The 20,063-nt window shown below is 43.1% G+C and overlaps 1 protein-coding gene across 7 annotated transcripts in view; it reads left to right on the top strand.

Moving 5' to 3' along the window:
• Window positions 1–20,063, top strand: part of MEGF11 (multiple EGF like domains 11) — a 250,413-nt gene that overhangs the window by 72,009 nt on the left and 158,341 nt on the right. For all 7 annotated transcript variants that reach the window (XM_058033855.1, XM_058033851.1, XM_058033853.1 and 4 more), the window contains exon 6: window positions 11,157–11,249. In XM_058033855.1, the coding sequence (XP_057889838.1) occupies window positions 11,157–11,249 (93 nt within the window). The remainder of the gene's footprint in view (window positions 1–11,156; window positions 11,250–20,063) is intronic.

The following is a 20,063-nucleotide window of genomic DNA, read 5'->3' as shown; positions in this document are numbered from 1 at the left end:
TTCAGTAGTGGCAGGGGAGCACTTTGGAAGCTGGAGTGAGGCACTCTTTTCAAGGGGTTTTGTCTCTGTTCAGAGATTGGGAAGGACGAGCTGGTGCTGGCAGTGGCCTGGGCTGGCTGAGGCATTGTGGGCCCTGCTCCTGCCTCCCTCTGCTCCCACAGCCTTTTATAGCAACAGCCATGGATGCCATAAATACAGCAACCTGGCCAAGCAGGAGGAGGCATTTGGCTACCTGGGTGCACTTACTTACAGCTCACTACTCCCCCCATCTCCTGCAGCACAGGAATGAGTGGTGGAAGCATTTGGCAGATGGAATTTGGCCCAGAGTATACAGTGCTTTCAGCATCTTCCTGTGCTTAATGTGCATTTCTTTTATGAGAACTTTTGGAATGCCTGTCTGTAATTATTCCATCCTTTTAGCAGTGCCTCTGAACAATACCAATGGCATTCACACAGGGAATACCACGTGAGCCTGACATAAGAAATACCATTCCAGGCACATGGTGTGATCCTGTGCAGGGCCAGGAGCTGGAATTCAATGATCCTTGTGGTCCTTTCCAGCTCTGAGCTTCTGTGATTCTGTGATTCTATTAGTCTACTTGTGATCGTTGATGTTGGTTTCTCAAATGCCAGGGAATTCCTGGGAATGGTTTTACTGTGTGTCATTAATAGAAAGTTTCTCTGGACATTCAACATCCAGAAATTGGGCTTGATCATGAACTTCTTCAATCTGGAGTAGGTGACAGGAAGTTTAAACGAGTGGCTTGAGGTGAGGATCAGCCCCCATCATTACAAAAAAAGTTTCCTGTGTTGTCTTTTTTGCAGTTCTTTTCAGAAAGCTGCTGTGAAACACACTGCTGTGATTCCTTTTGAAATGTGAGAAAAGTGAAAGGATTCTGCATTTAAATATTCCATCCCCAGGAACATTAGTGTAGCTTAAACATGATCTTCAAACAGAACACAGTCTGTCCTTGATTTCAGCAGGGTCACCTTCTCTTGCATTGTGGGCCTTGGTTTGAAATGAAATCTGAAATGTGTTGGCCCTCTGGGGCCCGTGCCTGGCCTCAAGGACAGGTCTGCCTTTAGAAATTTGTCCATATTCATCCTGTTTTGGTGAGAAACAAAGAAAGGATTGTTGTTAGCTTCACTTGAAAAATTTTGGAATAAGAATGAAGAAAGATTTTGTTTGAAACATCGATAGTTTATTCAATTTGCTGCAGGACTGAAAGTTTTCTAGGAACATCTGTGTAATTTGGTTTTATTAAGTGTTGCATTGCCTAGAAAAGACAGCCAGAAGTGTCATGCAGTCCAGATGTCTTCATCGATCTACTTTTGATCTTTTAGGAACAGCATTTTTGATGCCTCAGTCCTCACTCTCACACACACAGCACACACTCTGTACCTATGGAAATCAATCAGCAGTGGAGCTGTGTCATTTGCTGTCAGAAAATAGAATTTCTTGGCATGAGACCAACAATTCAGGGCAAGTCAGTAATCAGAGAACTACGGACATGTAGCAAGGCTACCAGATTTAAAAATAAATATATCACAGGCTGATGAAATTTGTACACAAAGAAATTCACTCAATGCCCTGAGTGGGTAACCTATAGCAAAATATGCAAGTGCTGTAATTTTGAGGTGATTTCCAGATATAAATGTTTCCAATTATAAATGTGTGAGGGCTTTTCTGATAATGGCTCATTTTCTTTGACATTTTCCCATGTGTTTCCTGTCTCACTGTTTAAATCAAGCAGCTCCTCAGCCAGTGCTGGAACCTGTAAATTCCTGCTCTCTTGGATTGCTGCAGTCACAGGAGGAAGGCAGGGGTGGCTGTGGCATGAAGCAAAGCAGTGGTGCTGTACTGGTGGGGTTTCCACATGAGGCTGGAAATATCCCCCAGCAGCTGAGTTTCACCCAGTCCTGCCACACCTCTCACCTGTCCATCTGTCATTTACTTCTCACCTTCCTCACCTGCAGGGCACTGCAACTTCCTCCAGTCTTTCTGTGATGGAAATGTTTGTGATTTACCACTTTTAGCGAATTTGCAACTCTGTGCTTCACACCTGGCGGCTATTTTCCATTCCAGCACAACTCCCAGGAGAGCTCAGACTGCAGGCAAAGTTACCCAGGAGTGGAGAATGGGCATTCCTGCCTCTGTGCTGGGTCTGGTTTGGTGCCACCTGCCCTCACAGGTGGTTTCATGGGCCAGGTTTTGCTTTCTCTTCTTCTGGGAGGTTTGGCTGCTGCTCCAGAGGTTGGCAGGAAAGCTGCCAGAAGGACCAGGGATCTTATGTACAAGCTTCTCCTCTATTCCCAACCTGTCAAGAATTTAATTTCCTCAGGCAACAACAAAGAAATCCCCTGAAGTTAAGAATGGAATTATTTGGGAAAGCTTTTACTGGCTTTGGCACTTCTGTCCTCAAAAAACCTGGAGCTTTCTGCAGGCAAAGCCTCTTTGGACTATGTTTGGTTTTGCTGGACCAAGGTCTCCTAGGCTGTGTACAGAGAGAATGAAGGAGCATGCCAAGAGTAAATGTTAATATTTCTGCATTGCTTAGAAAAAGATAGTGCTGCTCTTTCTGAAGGTGCCACACAGAGCACAATTTGCAGACAAATTAAGTTTGTTGGTTGGATGAATCAAGTTCCAGTGGAAAATTAACCAGTGAAAATGCATTTCTTACAAATTGCTGGGAAGAGTTGGTCAATTTACCAAAATGGAAGGAGCAGAGGGCACAGGAGGGGAAAAGCTTTCCAGGGTCACAGATTCTGCTCTGCTGATTCAGGATCTCCCTTAACCTCATTAACAGTTTGAACTAGTGCTAATGATTGTTTTGAACCCTGTGTGAGGCAATGGGAAATCATTTACCAGAAAATGTTAAATGTTGGAATTGTCCCACAGAATAATATTGTATTAGAACATTGATCAGCAGAATTGATCTCAGTGTAACTCCTTCCTCTCAACATGGCAGAATACAATGATTATTTCTACTTGAAGCAATGACAGAAAATGCATAAAATTGGTTGCAGGCCTCAAAGGATCAACAATCATCAATATTTAGCTGCTCCCTGATGAGTTCTCTCTGGACGCCAATTCACTTTCTGTGAAGGCAATGAGAAAGACTGAGCCTTAAAACTGTCTTGGTTTCAAAGACCGGTGTCTGCCAAGCAAGGCAGAAACTTCCCTTGGAACAGAGAACATGACCCTTTCCCTCCCAGTTATTATAACTTTAAAATTACGGAGTTTTCAGGCAAAGAGATGGGCAGAGGAATGAGTTTTTTATTAGTGAGTGTGCCAAGGCAAACGAACAAGAGCGAGAGAGCCCAAACCCAGCCCAGGCGCTCCCGGCCGCGGGTGCTTCCCCATGGGTGCAGTTCCGGGCACAGCCACAGGGGGCGCTGTGGCGGCTCCGCCCAGCCAGCGGGGGGCGCTGTGGCGCGAGCTCGGCCGCGTTTCTCCCTCATGAGGCAATGGCGGGAAAGGTGCAGGGTGAAATGGGCTGCAGCAGCGAAGCGCTGGGAGGGCAGGGGTGAGCAGACCCAGAGTAGCAAAATAAATATATCAGAAACTCTGCAGCTGTAGTAGGAACTGTGGGGTGTCCGGCAGGGAGTGTAAAGCCCAGAAAACCCGGAGCAGTGGCAGAGAAATGGCGGGGCTGGGCTGCAGCAGCCGAGCTCCTGAACACGGCCTGGAGAGGCTCCTCTGGAGGCCGAAAGGAGTTTCCCCTGAGGGACCCGAGATGGTGAGGGTCCTTTTTTTACTGAGATAGGGTGTTAATAAGGTTCCAGTGCAACAGCTGCTCCCACAAGCAGAGCTTCGCTCGCTGTAGGAGCAGACAGCAGGAGACAGAGCCTCACCCCTCACCGGGGTGGTGAATTCTCCCCACAATGGCCGCCGCCTGTCTCCCCACCGATCTGACAGAAGAGAAAACCCCACAGGTAAGAGAGTACCAGCTGCACCCTTCCCCTACTTTGGCCATTTCTTTAATCTGTCTTAAATACTGGTCGTTATTGTCTCTTAGCAACAGATGGGACAAAATTCCATGAAAGAAAGGAACAAAAGGAAAAATCCTAACCCCCAACAAAGTGGTAAGGGATTTGGGAGTGCAACTCACTTTAGAGGGTCAGGATTTCACCAGAAGGAGGAATTTCTCTCTTTGCCTCAAGGACAAGCCCAGGCTCTGGTGTGTCCTGATTCCTCTGGAGCCCTTGGGCTGAGCAGGAGTCCCTGTGTGGATGTGTCTGACCTTGGTCTGAGGTGTGAGTTAGTCAGGAGCTGTTTGCATCAGGCACTGTCTTTCTTGCAGGATTTGCCTCCTTCATACACTGGACCCCCTCCTGCCTTTGCTGCTCTTACCCAGCCCTGTAACCTGTCCACTTTGCAGGGCAGATGTTGAGTGCTCAGAGTCTCTTAGTGCCTTTCCACCATCCCTTTTTGTGCCTTCAACTCCTGCATTTTTTTATTAACGCAGCCAAAGGTACAACAGAGTTCAGCTTCCTGACCCCAGTCGTGCTCTCTGACATTTGCTGCTACGAGGAGGCTGCTCTGCAGCTCTCGCTCAGACAGCACTAAATGGTGAGTGCTATCTCCCATTCCCTCTCTCCACCAGAGCAGAGGAAACCAATGGGGCATCAAAATGCCACAAAGACTCTGTTAAATGTGTGGTTCCCCCGACCTCTCCTTTTGCAGGCTCCACACTTCTCTGTCACTGTCACTGTTTTATGGTCAGTGATGCGATGCCATTCCCGTCTCAGGGATGTGCTGCTCCAGCTCAGCTGCTCCTCAGAACCAGCCAGACTGGGATTCCAAACTGTGCCTACCAGTCTCAGGGCACACAGAGCAAGTGGCAGTCTCTTCCCCACCCTGCCCTTCCCCTGGCACAGTTTACTTCCCTATTCACTCCCTAGATAAGGCCTAAAGCAACAGATTGCAGCATGGACTGAAGGAGGTTCTCATCAGTGCCAGCTCCTCCAGTGACAGTGAACTGTGAGCATTCCTACTGAAGGGCCCTTGGAGTCTGAAACATTGAAATCTGTATGGAATTATTCCAGGACCCCTAAACTAGTCCATGTCACAAGCCTGGGACACTCAGAAATGTGGAAGGCTCTGTGTTCACCTTGATAGTGACCAGAACCCCAGGCTGTTCTTTACCTGCTGATAGAAAGGGTAAAAACTACCATGGAGTTTATGCTTATTAACAAATCTTCATGTCCCAGCAAATGGATACAGGGATTTACTGATCTGTGGTCAGTGATGACACAGACACATGTCAAATTCTGCTCTTGGGAAAAGACAAAATCCTCCAAATGGATCTCCACAGTTCTTTTCCTTCAGACACCCACAAGTCATGTCTGGCCTAATCCCTGAGCTTTGGCCGGGTGTCAGGATGAGGATAACACAGCCCGGAGCAGATCAATACCTCACTGAGGCAATGGCCAGAGATCCCCAGGCCCTGACAACAAAAAGACCATTGATTCTGTTCTGATTGCATTGATGCAGAGTGTCTCATTCCACACCTGCAAAAGAAGTGCTTGAATTGCACCTACAGGAAAAGGAGCTGATCTTGTGACCTGCTGATGTTATCTGCTCTGCATCAGTCTCATCTTTCCTGTGCTCACATTGATCTCTTTGGGTTTGTGTTTTTCGCTGGTACTTTCATGGGAAGATGAAAAAGAAGAGTTGCTATGCACTGAAACAATAAATTCCTCAAAGCCTGAGCAGGCTTTGAGATCTCTTCATCTTTGGAAGTTGTTAAACCTTGCATGAAAGTGCTTTCCAAGGTGATAAATTAATGGATGTATCCTGAGTGATGACCACAGAAATAGACATTAAGCAATGCAAAGAGCTATTAGCCCACTTCATTGAAGCAATTATCCAGGAAACCATCAAATCAGCTTGATTCCTGATGGAAAGTCAGTGATTTAGGGAGGAAATCATCCATTCCACAAATAAGCAATAATCTAAGAATGAGGAAAACCTACCTGGATGCATTAGCTGTAGTCATCTTTCTTGTGCTATGCAAGCTCCCTTTCCTGAGCACAGCCAAAAGCTGACTACAGGCTTATCTAATGAAGCTGATACTGTGGGCTCAGCACAAGCTGGAGCCAGGCCAGTACATTAGGATGGAAGCACCAGAGAGGCCCTGAGTGAACAGATTCCTAATGGATAAGGAGCAAGAATCTTTTTCATCTTTTTTCATCTACTTTGACCTCTCTGCATTATCTGAAACCACTGGACATAGGATAACAGCTATTTCACCTAACAAAACCACTCTTTTCCCTAAAAGTGGCATGAGGGAATGGAGGAATGGGCTAAAATGGCCCAAATTATTTTAGGGACATGTATTAAATATTTAAGGAAAACATCACTTTTTCCAATAAATTTCTGCTTTGTTTAGTCCAACAACTATCAAGCATAGGGCAAACTGGTTAAATAATCTGAAGGTAAAATACCAGCAACTTAAAGAAATAAAAACAGGTTTACCATTAGTTAACAGAAAATAAATGAAATTGGTCAGAGTCTAGGCAAGATCAGTGTATAGTGAAGAAAACCTGGCAGAGGTAACACAGGGAAAAGAAGATATTTTGAGGCAATGACCTTGTGCCATGTGTGCAGTCCAAATAAACCAGTTCATTCTGTGCAGTTCCAGGCGAGTGCCTGAATTTCTCATTGTGTCTCATAGCAGCATCCCTATCTCCATTTAGCAATGTTTTCCATTACCATAATGTATCTGCAGTTATTTATGCTTTCTGTCACCTCCTGGCTGCCCCGTGATCCTGGGCAGGAGTCCCACAGAGCCCAGGGAACTCCGGTGTGTGCGGAATGCTCCGGCACGCGCTACCGTGAGCCAGCACAGCCCAAGGAGTGATTCCTGATTTCTGATTTCTGCTCTGCTCTGGATCCTTCACACTTTGTGATTACCCTGCTCTTTGTTTTGGAGGGATTTTGTGTGTCTGGCATGGCAAAGTGGGACAATGGCAGATGGAAGTTGCTGGGTCGGTAGCTGTGAGCTCCCACAGGTTCTAAGGACCACCACAAATGTTACCACACTCCAGTGCAAGCACAAATTAGGTTGTATGTGACTCTGTCTTTTGTGAAATAAATGTACAATTTATATTTTTGGACAAGGAAGATTTTTCCTTGTTAATCACTCCATACTTGTTCCCCTAGGATGAAACTCTTCCTTAAATGCACCTCAATCTCTGTGGAGCTGGGTGGGTGCCAGCAGTCAGTGGGTGGATGATGTGATGAGCAGGGTGTCACAGAGGGTGTAACAACAAAGTTAAACCCTGCAACATCATGATTTGGGACCATACAGAGGAATGCAGCATCAAGGAAGAGAGAGCAGTTCTCCATCCCTGCTGTTGTCTGGGATGAACTCCCTGTGGTGCCCCTTTGCTGAAGGAACTCTGCAGTGGAAATATTCTGCAGGCTGCTCCACTGAGCCCTTCTCTCATTGCAGTATTCTGGGCACTTCACACCTTTGTGGAGAGGAGACACAGACAAACCATTTATCATATCTGAATTCAAATTCTGGGCAACAATTAAAGAATAAGCACTAGTAGAATCCATTTCTCTAACATCCATTCCTCAGTGCAGCCATTTCAGGTGTGAAAAGAGTTTAATCTTTAGGTCTATTTCCCTGAGGATTGACCTTATATGTTAAAAAAAGCCCAGTCTGTAATTATAAAGTAAGTGATAAGCATCAAATGGATTGTTACAGAACCCTTTTGTTGCCTTTATTGCATGATAAGAAGCAGTTGCTGTGTAACCTTGAATGTGGGCAAATAACTCATGCTAAACACATTGCGACAAAGATGGCATTTTGGCAGGGCTTTGATGTAGGTCATTTTATTACCAGGCTGAATCAAACTACAAACTGATGTCAAACTCATGCCAAGAATGCTAATAACACACTGATCAATGAGGTGCTGGATTGCTCAAGTGAAGTGGTCGAGGGAAAATGCAGACATAAAAAGTCTGGAATTCCAAAGGTTGAAGTGCTTGGGCTATTATACTGGGAGGAATTATATTCCTTGCATTAGGACAAGTTTTCTTTACTCCAGGGGCCTTTAGCTGAGTGTTGAACAGGACAGTGTCAGAAAGTATGTACTTATCTTTATTTTTCTTGACCTTTATGTGCAAGTAATTTTTATAGTTCCATTAACTAGTAGGATCATTTGCAAACCACTGTACAAAGTGTATTATGAAGAATGCCTTGGGGACCATTGTATCCTATTATGTTGAATGTTAATAGAATGAAAAATTAATTTAAACTCTAAAGACTTGAGCAAGGCAAGACTTCCCTTTTATAGGAGAAATTCCAAATTTTATTTGCTATGGTAAAACTTTAGAGCTGTACCCTAATATGACCTTTATAAGCCTGATTTGAATCAGTCAGAGCAGGAGTCTGATTGTTTGCCAGTTTAAATAAAATTACTTCTGTCAAAGCTTCTCTGTTTAAAAAAGGGGGTTTTCTGTGACCCCCACACTTGGAATTAGTCACTAGTGAGCTCTGAGCTCACAATACTTGTTTAGCAATTAATCAGCCAGAGATGAGACAGCCCACGGTTCCAAGAAGCATCTTCACCTTACTTGAATCTTTAATTGCTCATTAAACATCGTCATCTTCAGCAATCTGGGACTTCAGAACACCTGAAAACAAGGATACAGTTCTTTATAATATATTTTTTATTATTTTTCATGTGACTGAGTGCTTTAGAATGAGGAGTTCTCTCTTGAGTCTTGCTGCTAAGTCTCACGTTGCACTCTTCCCATAGGACTGCGGCTAGACAAGTGATCAAGGAAACTTCATTGCTTAATTAGTTACTATTATTTCATATTTATGGTAACATAGTTGAGGTGTGATAAATTTGTGTGGAAATCAGCTAAATTTAAAGCAGTAATGTGGTGGAGGAGTTCTGTTATTTAGAAGAGTAAAGAACCAGTCTCCCATGAACCTTCTCACTCACAATGTTTGCCTTGAGGTGAGAACGTGGCCGAGTTAAAAGGGTAAAAAATGTGCACATTTTACATGTTAGAGTGATTTATTATTGCAAATGTCCATACAAGCAACGGCAAAATCTCAGTTTTGACTTCCACATCTCTTATGCAACTAGGATGTCACATCAATGAGAAATCAAAGCTGTGCAGGACACAATTCCCAAGGTATCCCTATTCCAGCATATCCTGTATCTTTTAGCTCACTGTATTTTGAATAAAAACCTATAAATTTGTGACTGTTCTATATGTGAACTTCTCCTTGTTCTGGATAACCAGCCATTTTCAAATGATTCTAGGAAGGTGTGTATATTTTTATTGAAATATCCTGTTTATCTAATATCCTGTCCTGAATTTCATCCCACAGCTGTAGAGCAGGATGCTTCACTGTCTCCAGAAGGCCTAACTCGAGTAAAATAAATGCACAAAAGATTAGGACAATTAGTGACTAGAGATTAGCTATGAATATTTCATGCCCACTGCAATACTGTCTAAACACAAGATATGGAATAAGAATAAATTGCATTTTTGACATGCAGCAAACGTAGAAAGGAAATGATTAATTTAGAAAGATCTTGCAGTCGTTTTAACGAGGCAGCATTCTAATCACTGGTCACGTGGGATCTGCTGGATAAAAAGCAGGAAAGTTTGTCCCACAGGATTATTCTAAGTTCACCTGCATTTTGATGTTGGATTTAAATGTTTTGTGAACAGCTCAGTGAGTTTGGTCTGCAATGATCCAGCCAGAGAATAGGCAGCAAAATGTTTCCATGAGCTTTGTTGGCAGCTGGGTGTGGGTCCAAGGTGTGACCCAGTCTGGAGTCCAAGCAGTGTCAGGTGTAGCAGGAGTCATTCCAAGTGACAAGGCAGAGGTGGAGAACTTTTGGTGCAGGAGGGATCTGGGAACTGAAAGGGCTCCAGCTTTCATTCCACCTGCAGATCAGGGAAACTTCCAGAAGCTTTGCTGGCTGATTTCAAAGGAATTGGGTGGTTCAGCTCCATTTTCACTACAGCACCCCAAAGCTACTTCCCAAATCAGCTTTGCTAGCCTTGGTGTGAACAGGAAGGAATTATCTTTGTCCTGGGATAAGTCTTTTGTAGTGCAGTAACTTCAGGACCAAGTTACCCAACTTCAGGGTCTGTAACCTAGAACTTCAGGCAGTTCTTGGTTTAGTAAACTCAATACCCACAATTCCCACCTGATATAAAAACACAGGTTATATGACCATAGATTATATATGAACTAAATAATGTATTTTATATATATATACATACAATTTAATACAGTGACCTCACTGCCACTGCTTCATATTTTCAATAACTCATACACGTTGGTCTAGATGGAAATGATGTGTTCCAGCTTAACTGTCCCATTTGAGTCTCTGGCACAAGGAGTTTCTGGCAGTGTCCTCAGTGGTAAAATGGAAACAAGGTAGTAAGCAACAAAGTTCAGTCTTTAAAGTGGTTATTCAGTGCTCTGCAGGCTCTTTAGTATATGATGGGCACACAGTGGAAGCTGTCAGACACTGAAACAGCACAGGAAAAGAGAATCCTAAAACCTATGAGCTGTTCCTCAGCCAACCTGTTTGTCTTGGTTTGAACTTGAGGATATCGAACTTCCAATATTAAACCAGGGACACAGAGAACTGTAGTTATGGAACACTGGCTGACCTTGAAAAGACAAAAATGCACTTACAGCCACTGCATCATGGAGTAAAATTATTTATTTTCCTGGAGCTGTTTTTTAAATGAAATCTATTTTGGATCTTAATATACTTTCAAGACTGAGCTCCATTTTGTCTTATGAGCAGTTGCAATTTGAGTGCGATATAAGAAGCTGCTGTTCTGTAATATAATAATAATAAATGTCAGTTTGGTAAAAACTTTATTATGAAGCAAAACTGCTAACCAAAGGAATTTCTGGTGTGTGAGTTTTTCATTGCAGGGCTGAAGTGACAAATGAATTTATTGCTGTCAAGAGACCTATATTTTATTTTGGTCACTTAGCAATAATTAAATCTTGTGAGTAATTTTGTGTGTGTGTGTTTGCTCTGTTTAATATTTTTAAACAAAATATTGCTCTCTAAGGCATTGTTTAGGGTATGTTTAGCAACCACTTAATATGTTTACAATGCTGTGTGTTGTTTCCTCTCAACAGCACTGTGCACAGAGGAGTGTGTGCATGGAAGATGTGTCTCTCCTGACACGTGTCACTGTGAACCAGGCTGGGGAGGGACCGATTGCTCAAGTGGTGAGTAAAGATACCAAAATATGATAAAAATATGTGTTGCTATTAAAAACCAGGTATTACAAAGCAGTGGCCTTAGAACTTGGATTATTTGAATGGAAAAATGAGTGTTGTCTGCTGGTTATTTTGTAAAAGTTCGTATTGGGCTGGAACAAATGACCTTTAAGGTGCCTTCAACCCCAGTCATTCTGTGGTTCTATGAATATGTGAAAATACTTTTTCCCAGAATAATGACATTAGACTTTTTTGGTTGTGTTTTGCAAAGAAATGTGAAATGCAGTGGAGGATGCTGTTAATGCTTTTGGTCCTGTTATTAGGACACCAGTACAGATAATAGCTCTATAAAGAATTTTTTCTCTCTCAAATCTTTAATACAGCACTTTCTTCATGAAATACTCTGTGGAGTGTTTGAGCTGTTAGGAAAGCACTCTCTCCAGATAGAATTCTTGTCCTGTTCAAGCCAGGGGGAGTTTTGCCATTGACTTTTCAGGCAGCCCAGATTCTCTCCTCTGACTTACAATCCATTCCTTAAATCCATACTTCCAAAGTCAGGGAAATGGGAGTTGGGAGTTCTGCACCTTTTGCTAGGAAATTAATCCACACTTGAGGCTTTCAATTCTTTCAGCTGGCAAGGCTGTGTTTGTTAAACCCTCTTAATTGGGCACGGTGAGTTGAAGTGGTTGGTTCATGCTGGAATGGAACAGGCACAAACATCCGAGGGTGACGTAACACAGGCCTGAGACATTATTGACAAAACAGGAATAAGCTTGATAAATGGAGTCAATTTGTGCATCAAGCAAGTAAATAAAGCTGCATGGGTAGAGATGCTGTGAAATGAAACTGAATGGGTGTTTTGTTTTGTGTTGGCTTCCTCCCTCTCTCCCAGATTGATTGGGATCTTAAGAAAAAGAAGGGAACAGAGGAGGGATCTATAGAGGGAGGAGTGAGAAGGGAATGGGAGGTAAATGTGCCTGAAGGTGAACACAGCCAGAGGCTGAAGGCAGCAGATTCCTGGATGGGTTCCTGGGGTTTTGTCTGCAGCTTTGCTGAATATTCCAGCAGGAAAGGAGCAGGGAGGAAGGGCTTTAGTCCAGAGGGGATGTGGATGCTCCAGCCCTGGGAGTGTTCAAGGGCAGGTTGGACAGAGCCCTGAGTAACCTGGTGTGGGGTGGCACCCTGCCCATGGCAGGGGTTGGGATGAGATGATCAGTGAGGTCCTCCAACCCAAACTATTCTGGGATTATATGATTCCAAGGATGGAAACAAAGGCCATGCTATGGGGTTTGAAGAAACATTTTGGGATTACCTGGAATGCAGACAAGGGGAAAACTGGACATCATGATATACTGAATATCTATCTTTAAAAATATTTTAAAAACCCCACAACATTAATTGTGAGATATTGTATGGATTCTCAGGAACTCATGTAATGTTATGTACTATTATGTAATAGTACTCATGTACTATTACATAATATGTAATAATATGTAATATTATAATATGTAATATGTAATAATATGTAATAATATGTAATATGTAATAATATGTAATAGTACTCATGTACATTATTCATAGTACTAGATTTAGTTTATCCTACTACTGAGTATTTGTACAGTACATGAGCACTAACAGAAGTTAAAAATAATAATAAAAAGACTATGACAGTAAGGACATACAGATGCAGATTACACATGTATACACATGTGCACTCACAGAGTAAAAAGCGCTTCAATCTGTGTAAAAATGGCCAGGAAGGATAAGATGTCAAAGTACAGAATGGTCTTGTGGACTAAAACTACCCAGTGACTCTTATTAAATTGCTCTAATCTTGCAAGTGGAGATAAAAGAAAAAGAAGGTTTTTCCTATATTGAATATTTAGCTTTTTAAAGTAATTAGGAATATTAAAGCACTGACAATGATTGAGATAGAAACATTATTCATAACTTTTATTTCCGCACTGGGCAGGGATCCAGTATATTTCATTTATGAGGTTTCAGTGGTGGAAAGAGAAGTGTTAGCCAATTCCTAAATTAAATATGCCCTGTTAACTTTTATAAATGATAGCCCAGGATTAGCTTCAAAATTTAAGCTTTCATTTTATTAATATAATTAGTGTGTTTGCTGGCCTATAGTGCCCATTGTCTTTCATTCCCCTTGTTACATGCTGGGGAACACGTGTTCCTGTCCCAGGGTCTGATCCCACAGTCTCTGCCCAGTGAAGTGCTCCTAGGAGGGAAAGTCAGATTTACTGCACCTGAGAGCTTCTTTTTGTGCTAGAAATTTGGGTGACTGGATTATTCATTGTTAGGAGACTTTGTTTAAATTCAAAGGTTTAAAGGAACAGATTTCAGCTGAATACAGCACATTGTTACTCCCAGTATTTCCAAGAAAGGGGGAATCTGGAAGCTTTGCCTATCTGAGCTTAGCCACGTTTTTCTGATACATGATCCATGTGTTAAATCATATTTTACTGTTGTCCAGTTATAATGTGGAAAACAGTTTTCACTTCTACTGGAATAATGTGTCACCTGTACCTATTTCTGCTCCTTCATGACTGTTGGTAACCAATGAAGGGCACACAGAGCCACAGGCTGTTTGGGATGTTCCTGCAGGGTGTGCTCAGGACAAAGCAAGGCTGGTGGTCAGTGGTGCCCCCCCAAACCCGTGGGGCTGGAGAACTTCCCAAGGCATCCCTCGGGATCAGGGATTTGATGCAGTCACAGGCATATTGCTTTTCATGTTGGCTGTTTGAAGTGCTTTCACTGGGAGAGGGATTGCCAGCCAAAACACTCCCTTTAAATTTAGCAAAGCTCCCGGGAGCTGGAATGGTTTCCTGAGTGATCTCTTCTGAAAGCACTGCTGAGAAGGGGAGCCTCCCTGACACTGGGGGTTGTGTGTTGTCATTTACTCAGGGAAGATCTAAGGGTGCTCACTCTTCCTGAGATACAATTTCAACACCCTGCAGACACAGCCATTATAACTTTCTAAAAGTTATTTCTAACTTTCACTTGATTTGATGGGTGAAATCCAACCATTAGCAAAGCTCCAGCACAAGGTCCAAGTTCACTTCAGAACCAGAAGTCAGACCTGAATATTCCTCTTTCTTGGAGAGGGTCTGAATGCTGACACTGAGCCCCAGTTTCCCACAGAGAGGCAAAGTCCTGGTGTAAAATGCAGTTCTCCAGCGTTACCATTCTCCCTTGGCTAAAATATTCTCAATTTAATGTTTTGAATTGTTACAGCTACAGCCTGTAGTCATGCAAACAATTTAATCATCTTGCTCAGACTTGGTTTCATGCTTTCCTAGAACCCAGCCTGTAAGACAACAGTTACAAAACTTGCTTTTCTGTGCAGCTTTCCAGTGACTGATCATGGTACATGTTAGAGTTCATCTGTTGTCAAGGTTAAAATAACTTCAGATGAATTGCTAAACAATTATAAAAAACCCCAGTGCCATATTCAGCTCTGCATGTCTCTGTACCTGTGTTTTACTGCATGCTGGTGTACATCTGTCCATGCCCACAGGCCTAGCCTTGATTTCATGCTATAAAGCTGCAATATATTAAGACTTGATTACCATAACAATAAAAAGAGAAGTAATGAGGTATTAACTAAAGAAGCTCTTGAACAAAATGTTTTCAGCATTTTAATGATGCTAAAAATTAAAAGGAAAATCCTTTTTAAAGACCACTGCATACCTTTCCCTTCCCTTTTAACTTGTTTTATTGAATCATGCCTGTTTTGTCCATGCAATCTGGACTGTTGGTTTTTTAAATACAAAGCAAGATTGCAAATGCTCTGTGTGAACTTACCTGCTCACCTTTCCAATTATTTCAAAGCAATTAGCTTCCAACAGTATGATATACTGGCTTGAAGTTCTGGGGGGGATATAATTGCCTGTTGGTGGTTACCTGACCTCTTCTGGGTCTTGCTCACAGCCATCTGTATTTACAGGCCCTTAGGCCACCATCCAGCAAAGAATTTAAGCTTATCCTTACACAAATAGGGTAAGTTTTTCATCTGCTTTAAGTATTTAGGTGGTTGTTCAATTAGTTTTGAAGGAACAGCTAAAAAACTTCAGTGAAATTAATACAAAGCTTTAATTGAAATCCTCAGGCCTGTGAGGAATAAGGTGATCTTTCTTTCCAGATGTTAATCAGGTTATTTTATTGGAGACCATTTTGACTCTCATGAGTATTATTTATTGTGAGGAAGGGCACAGAAATCTTTCTGGTTAATAGGGTATTCTTGAAAATGGGGTAACAGGTAGGAAAAAAGAAAGTTCCAGGCAAGAATCCTGAATTAAAAGCAAAAATCTTCCAAAATTGTGTGTGCCAGTTTGAGAAATTTCCAAGCAAACAAACACAGAGGTTGTAGTGAAAAAATAAAGCGGTTTTCAAAGTGTTTGATTTGTTATTAGTTTTGAGAGAAAACACAGTACTTTCCCAAAGTGCAATTAAAGAGATGTTGGCATAATAAAGCCAAACCATTTTTCTTGCTGTGTCACCTGGGGCAGAGAGATTATAGTGCTGCTGTCTGGCATAGGCTGATCCATAAGGTATACATATGGATAACATAGTTTTCCTTGGAAAGGATGTTTTGTACAAGCTGTCATTAGGAACAAGAACCTATTTCATCTTTATCTCTTTGTCAAAAATAGCCAAGGTCATAACAACAGGCTGTTGTAACGTCACAGCAAGATCACTTTTAAGGGTATAGCCCTGGAGCAGCTGGAGTGCCTCAGTCCTGAGACTCGTGATGAATGGGAACAGCAGATTCTGTGCTAAATCTGAGCGGGGTTGTTTGACAAGCCATGGAAAGCAACAGCAGAACTCTCAGGAGAAAAATGAAGTGTTTTAAAGTGAGGCTGTGGTGGTTTTCAGGCTTGATTTTGGCATTCATGCTCTCCAACTGCTTTGAACTATTTCTGGAGAGGAAATGAAGTTCAAAGGAAAGATCCCTGGTTCATGAATTCAGACTCAAACAAAATTCATGTGGGAGGCTGATCTGCCAGAATCATTAGCTGAGTTTTCATCCTCAGACTTTTTGGAAGGGACTGACCAGGAAACCACCAGAGTCCACCCAAGAGCTGTGAAGGTACAAGACCACAGCTCTTGAAGCTGTTAGTGGGCGACTGCTTAGATCCAGAGCCTGTCCCTGAGGGACACCTGCCCATGGCTCATCGGGGATTTGTCACTGTGGGCTTTGTACCTCACTGACTGCTGTATCCAAGATGAGGTCACAGAACCAGGTACAATGTTCCTGTTTCCACCACAGCCCAAGTGTTTCATTTGCCATTGCAGCTGCTGGGTTTAGAGGCAGTTTCTAAAGATCTGTTTGAAGTTGTTAAACTGCAATTGCGATCCAGTCTTAATTATTGCTTTAGCTGAAACAGGATTTCATACCCATAGCATGTGGACTTCAAAGTTTTAACACACTTTTCATTTAAGCCAAGCTCAAATTACAGCTTAATTTTGATGTGATTTGCAGATTCAGTGACAACTGCGTCATGCAAAGAGATGCAAATGTACAAAATCAAACTCCAGTGAGGCTCATAGAAGGATCTTTCCATAGCAATTACAGAGTGGAATTGATTTCTGTCTCTCAGTTCTAACAATTTGCTCTTCCTTAAACTTAAAAAACACCCATCTCCCTTCAATCACTGCTGAACTGGTGTAATCAGGTAAACAGCTTGTGTTTAATTTTTGCCTCTGCTGGATGTTGGGCCCACGCACCAGGGCTCAGGCCCGGGGTTTCATGTGTTCCCAGGCTCTGTGGCAGCAGCTCTTCCTGGGCCCAGCCCACGCAGGACAGCCTGTGACAGGGAATGAGATGTAAACACAAGCTGCTGTGCAGTGCCGTTGGTGGCACAGCAGCATGTCCTGCATGTATTTTTGCACAGTTAATTTGGCTGCATTAAACCAGGATGATCCATCACTTTTCATTCGGTGGGAATATTTTGTCTCTTGCTGAAGCTGTTGATATCTGCCCAGTCATTTGTGGCAGTTTCTCCTCACTTTGTGAGGGATGTGTATCCTGTATCCTCTCAGCTTCCATGAATTAACCACTTGGGAGGTGCTGCAAGCTTATGGAAAGGTACCGGAGTGATAAGAGCCTGGGCTTCTCCCACAGTAACAGGGCTGGGCAAAGGGCAGGGGCTCATCCTGAAAAAGGAAAAGTAGATCCAAGATTTACTCTGGGAAGGAACTGCTTTCTGTACTTTTGTGTGATTCATTGGTGATGAATAGATCAGCTGCCAGTTGTTCTAAGTCTTGTACTAAAGTGAGTGAAAAATAGAAATTCAGCACCCTGTGTCCTTTTCACCTTCATCTTCCCTGTCAGAGTCTGGGAGAGTTCTTCCTTCCCTAAATCAGCTGGTTGTGTCTAAAGCCAAGGTAGTGACAGATCATTTCCCCAGCACTCCCAGCTCTCCTCTGAGACTCCCTCTTTTGGATGATTTGAAGAGTCAATTGAGCTGACCTGACTCTGTCTGTTCCAGTCCCTGGAGTTCTGTCTTCCAGCTCGTGCCTTGCTCTCAAGGCTTGATCCAGCCTTGTACTTCATACATATGAATAGTCCTTTTAATGTCAATAAGGAACAATCTTAACTTCTTTAAGTTAGATAAATGCTTAAGCCATTACCTGAATGGGAACTCATGAGATGAGGTGGAAACCAGGTTGGTGAGGATCTCTTTTATAGGGGCCAATAGTTATTGGGTGTCATCCAGGATGAGCAAGGGCATGAGCATTGCTTGGGTCTCAGAGCTGACAAACGGGAGGTGAGAGGACAGGTAAGACCCAGTGACCTGGGCACAGCCCCTGCTGAGCTGTCCTTGAGCAGGATGGAAATTCTGTGTTCCATGGAACTGAACTGCAATTCTTTATGCTGGATATCTCTGCAAAATCAGTTTGAATCCAACACCGAATTCCCGCTGAAAACTGAAAAAGGAAGCTGTGAGCAAATCTTATTGTCTAAAGCCTTATGAGTTGCCTGTCAGTAGGGCAGTATGTCAGGGACTGGTGCTTCCAAAAGGGAGTGAGAAAAGGCATTCAGGTTTTGAAGCAGAGAGCTGGGTGTGAGGCTTTGGGAGCAGGCAGGCCTATCCAGGGAACTTGTGTCCCAGAGCACCTCAGTGTTGCTGAGGTGTTTGTAACAGAGCAACAGTGAAGCCCTTCCAAAGCACAGCCCCTCTGAACCTGGAGCACCACTGAGCTGTGTGGCTGCTCTCTCATCTGGGGAATGGCCTGATGATTGCCTAAAACTTTGGATTTTCAGGGTAACTTTCAGTAAATGAAACCATGGTTACAAGCACTGAACGGGCTAAACGCATTCCCGTGCAGGTTTGTGTGGTTATGCAAGAGGGAATTTGGCTCCCATACATCTTCCCTTGGCTGCCAAACTGGTGAGAGCAGAGCAGACTTCACAGAGAGGCAGCGTATGTGTGACGAGTTGTTAGTTTTATTAATTTGACTGAGGTTTTTCTCACTTTAGACAGAGTAATAGCTATAAAAGAAAGAACCTACTAAAATATCCTCTTTAATGAACTGAATTGCTAATGCTGAATTTCATTGCTGGAGCATCTTACAATAATGTGGCTTTAAATGTGCACTACACAAATGAACAGACTTTAGATCAATTTAAAAGTACCATTGGTATAATTTTATGGCCTGGTCACTAAGAGCTGTCACTTGGTAAAAAGAGCAAAATTTCCTTTTGCAAAGCATTGGCAAAAATCTCAGCTGCGGACACCCACTCAAAAGTATTTCTGGGGTTTTTGCTTGCTAAAATATACACACAAAATAATTAGTGGTCCTTGGGAAAGCTTCTAAACCACTTTTCACTGTGTTAGACATGGTGAGGGATTCCAAGGCGTGCTTGGAGAGGGCAGAGCTCTGCTCACTGTCCAACACTGAGCTATCAGGAAACCCCTCAGGAGCCATTTCAGGCACCTGAAGCTTGAGAAGCCTGAGGCCTGTCCTGACTTTTGCTGGGTTATGAATTACTGTCCCCCAAGACAGGTGCTACAATTGGGAAAGGGCCTACTGCTCCATCCCACACTCTTAGGATTTTTTAAAAGCTGCTGTTCTTCTTAGATAAAATACTATTTCCTGGGCAATGTTTAAGGATTGAAATCAAAAAGGGAAACCAAATGTTTCATTCAAAAGTTTAGACTTGAAATTTATCTTGGGCCTCCAGCAGCTAAAATTTGTTAGAAAATGGCAGATATTCATCACACAGTGTTAGACACCAGCCTGGCTGTGTGTGGATACCCGAGAGCTGAGGCACAGCCAGGAAATCATTGCAAGAGCAGCAGGGAGTGTGCCCAGGCATGGGAGGCAGGCACATGAACACACAGCTTTCCCTGGTATTGAGGGTTCCTTTGTTTAGGCTTAAATTTCAGAGTCTACATACCAAGATCCTAAAATACTTTATTTCAGGAAACAGCAGCTGGGTGTATTTTAGCTGCTCTTTGGCTGCACTGAGCAGTCCCCATCGTCCGTGTCCCCTCCCACTAACCTGGTGTTCAACGTGGGCAGTGTCTGCTCCAAGGGAAAGTGTTACATGCTGAGATTTGTCCTCAGGCTTCACCCTGATTTTGTGTGAACTTAGCTCAGCCTCCATAGGGCGGGAAGTCCTCATTTATCCTTGATTTCAGTGGGAGTTGAGTAAATTTGTCGACTGGATTGACTGGGCCCGTATTGGAGCTGAGAAGGGGTGGCACTGGTGGGCTGGGAAGAATTCAGCCACAGTTAATATCTGTGCTGAGGAGAGGGAGGCTCTGATGTACAGCTGCCCTTGGTGTCTTGGGTGGGCTG

This window comes from Melospiza georgiana, chromosome 13, assembly GCF_028018845.1.
Source record: "Melospiza georgiana isolate bMelGeo1 chromosome 13, bMelGeo1.pri, whole genome shotgun sequence".
In the NCBI taxonomy this organism is placed as follows: Eukaryota; Metazoa; Chordata; class Aves; order Passeriformes; family Passerellidae; genus Melospiza; species Melospiza georgiana.
Note: the sequence above shows the minus strand (reverse complement) of the source record. Positions and strands in the feature narration are given on the sequence as shown.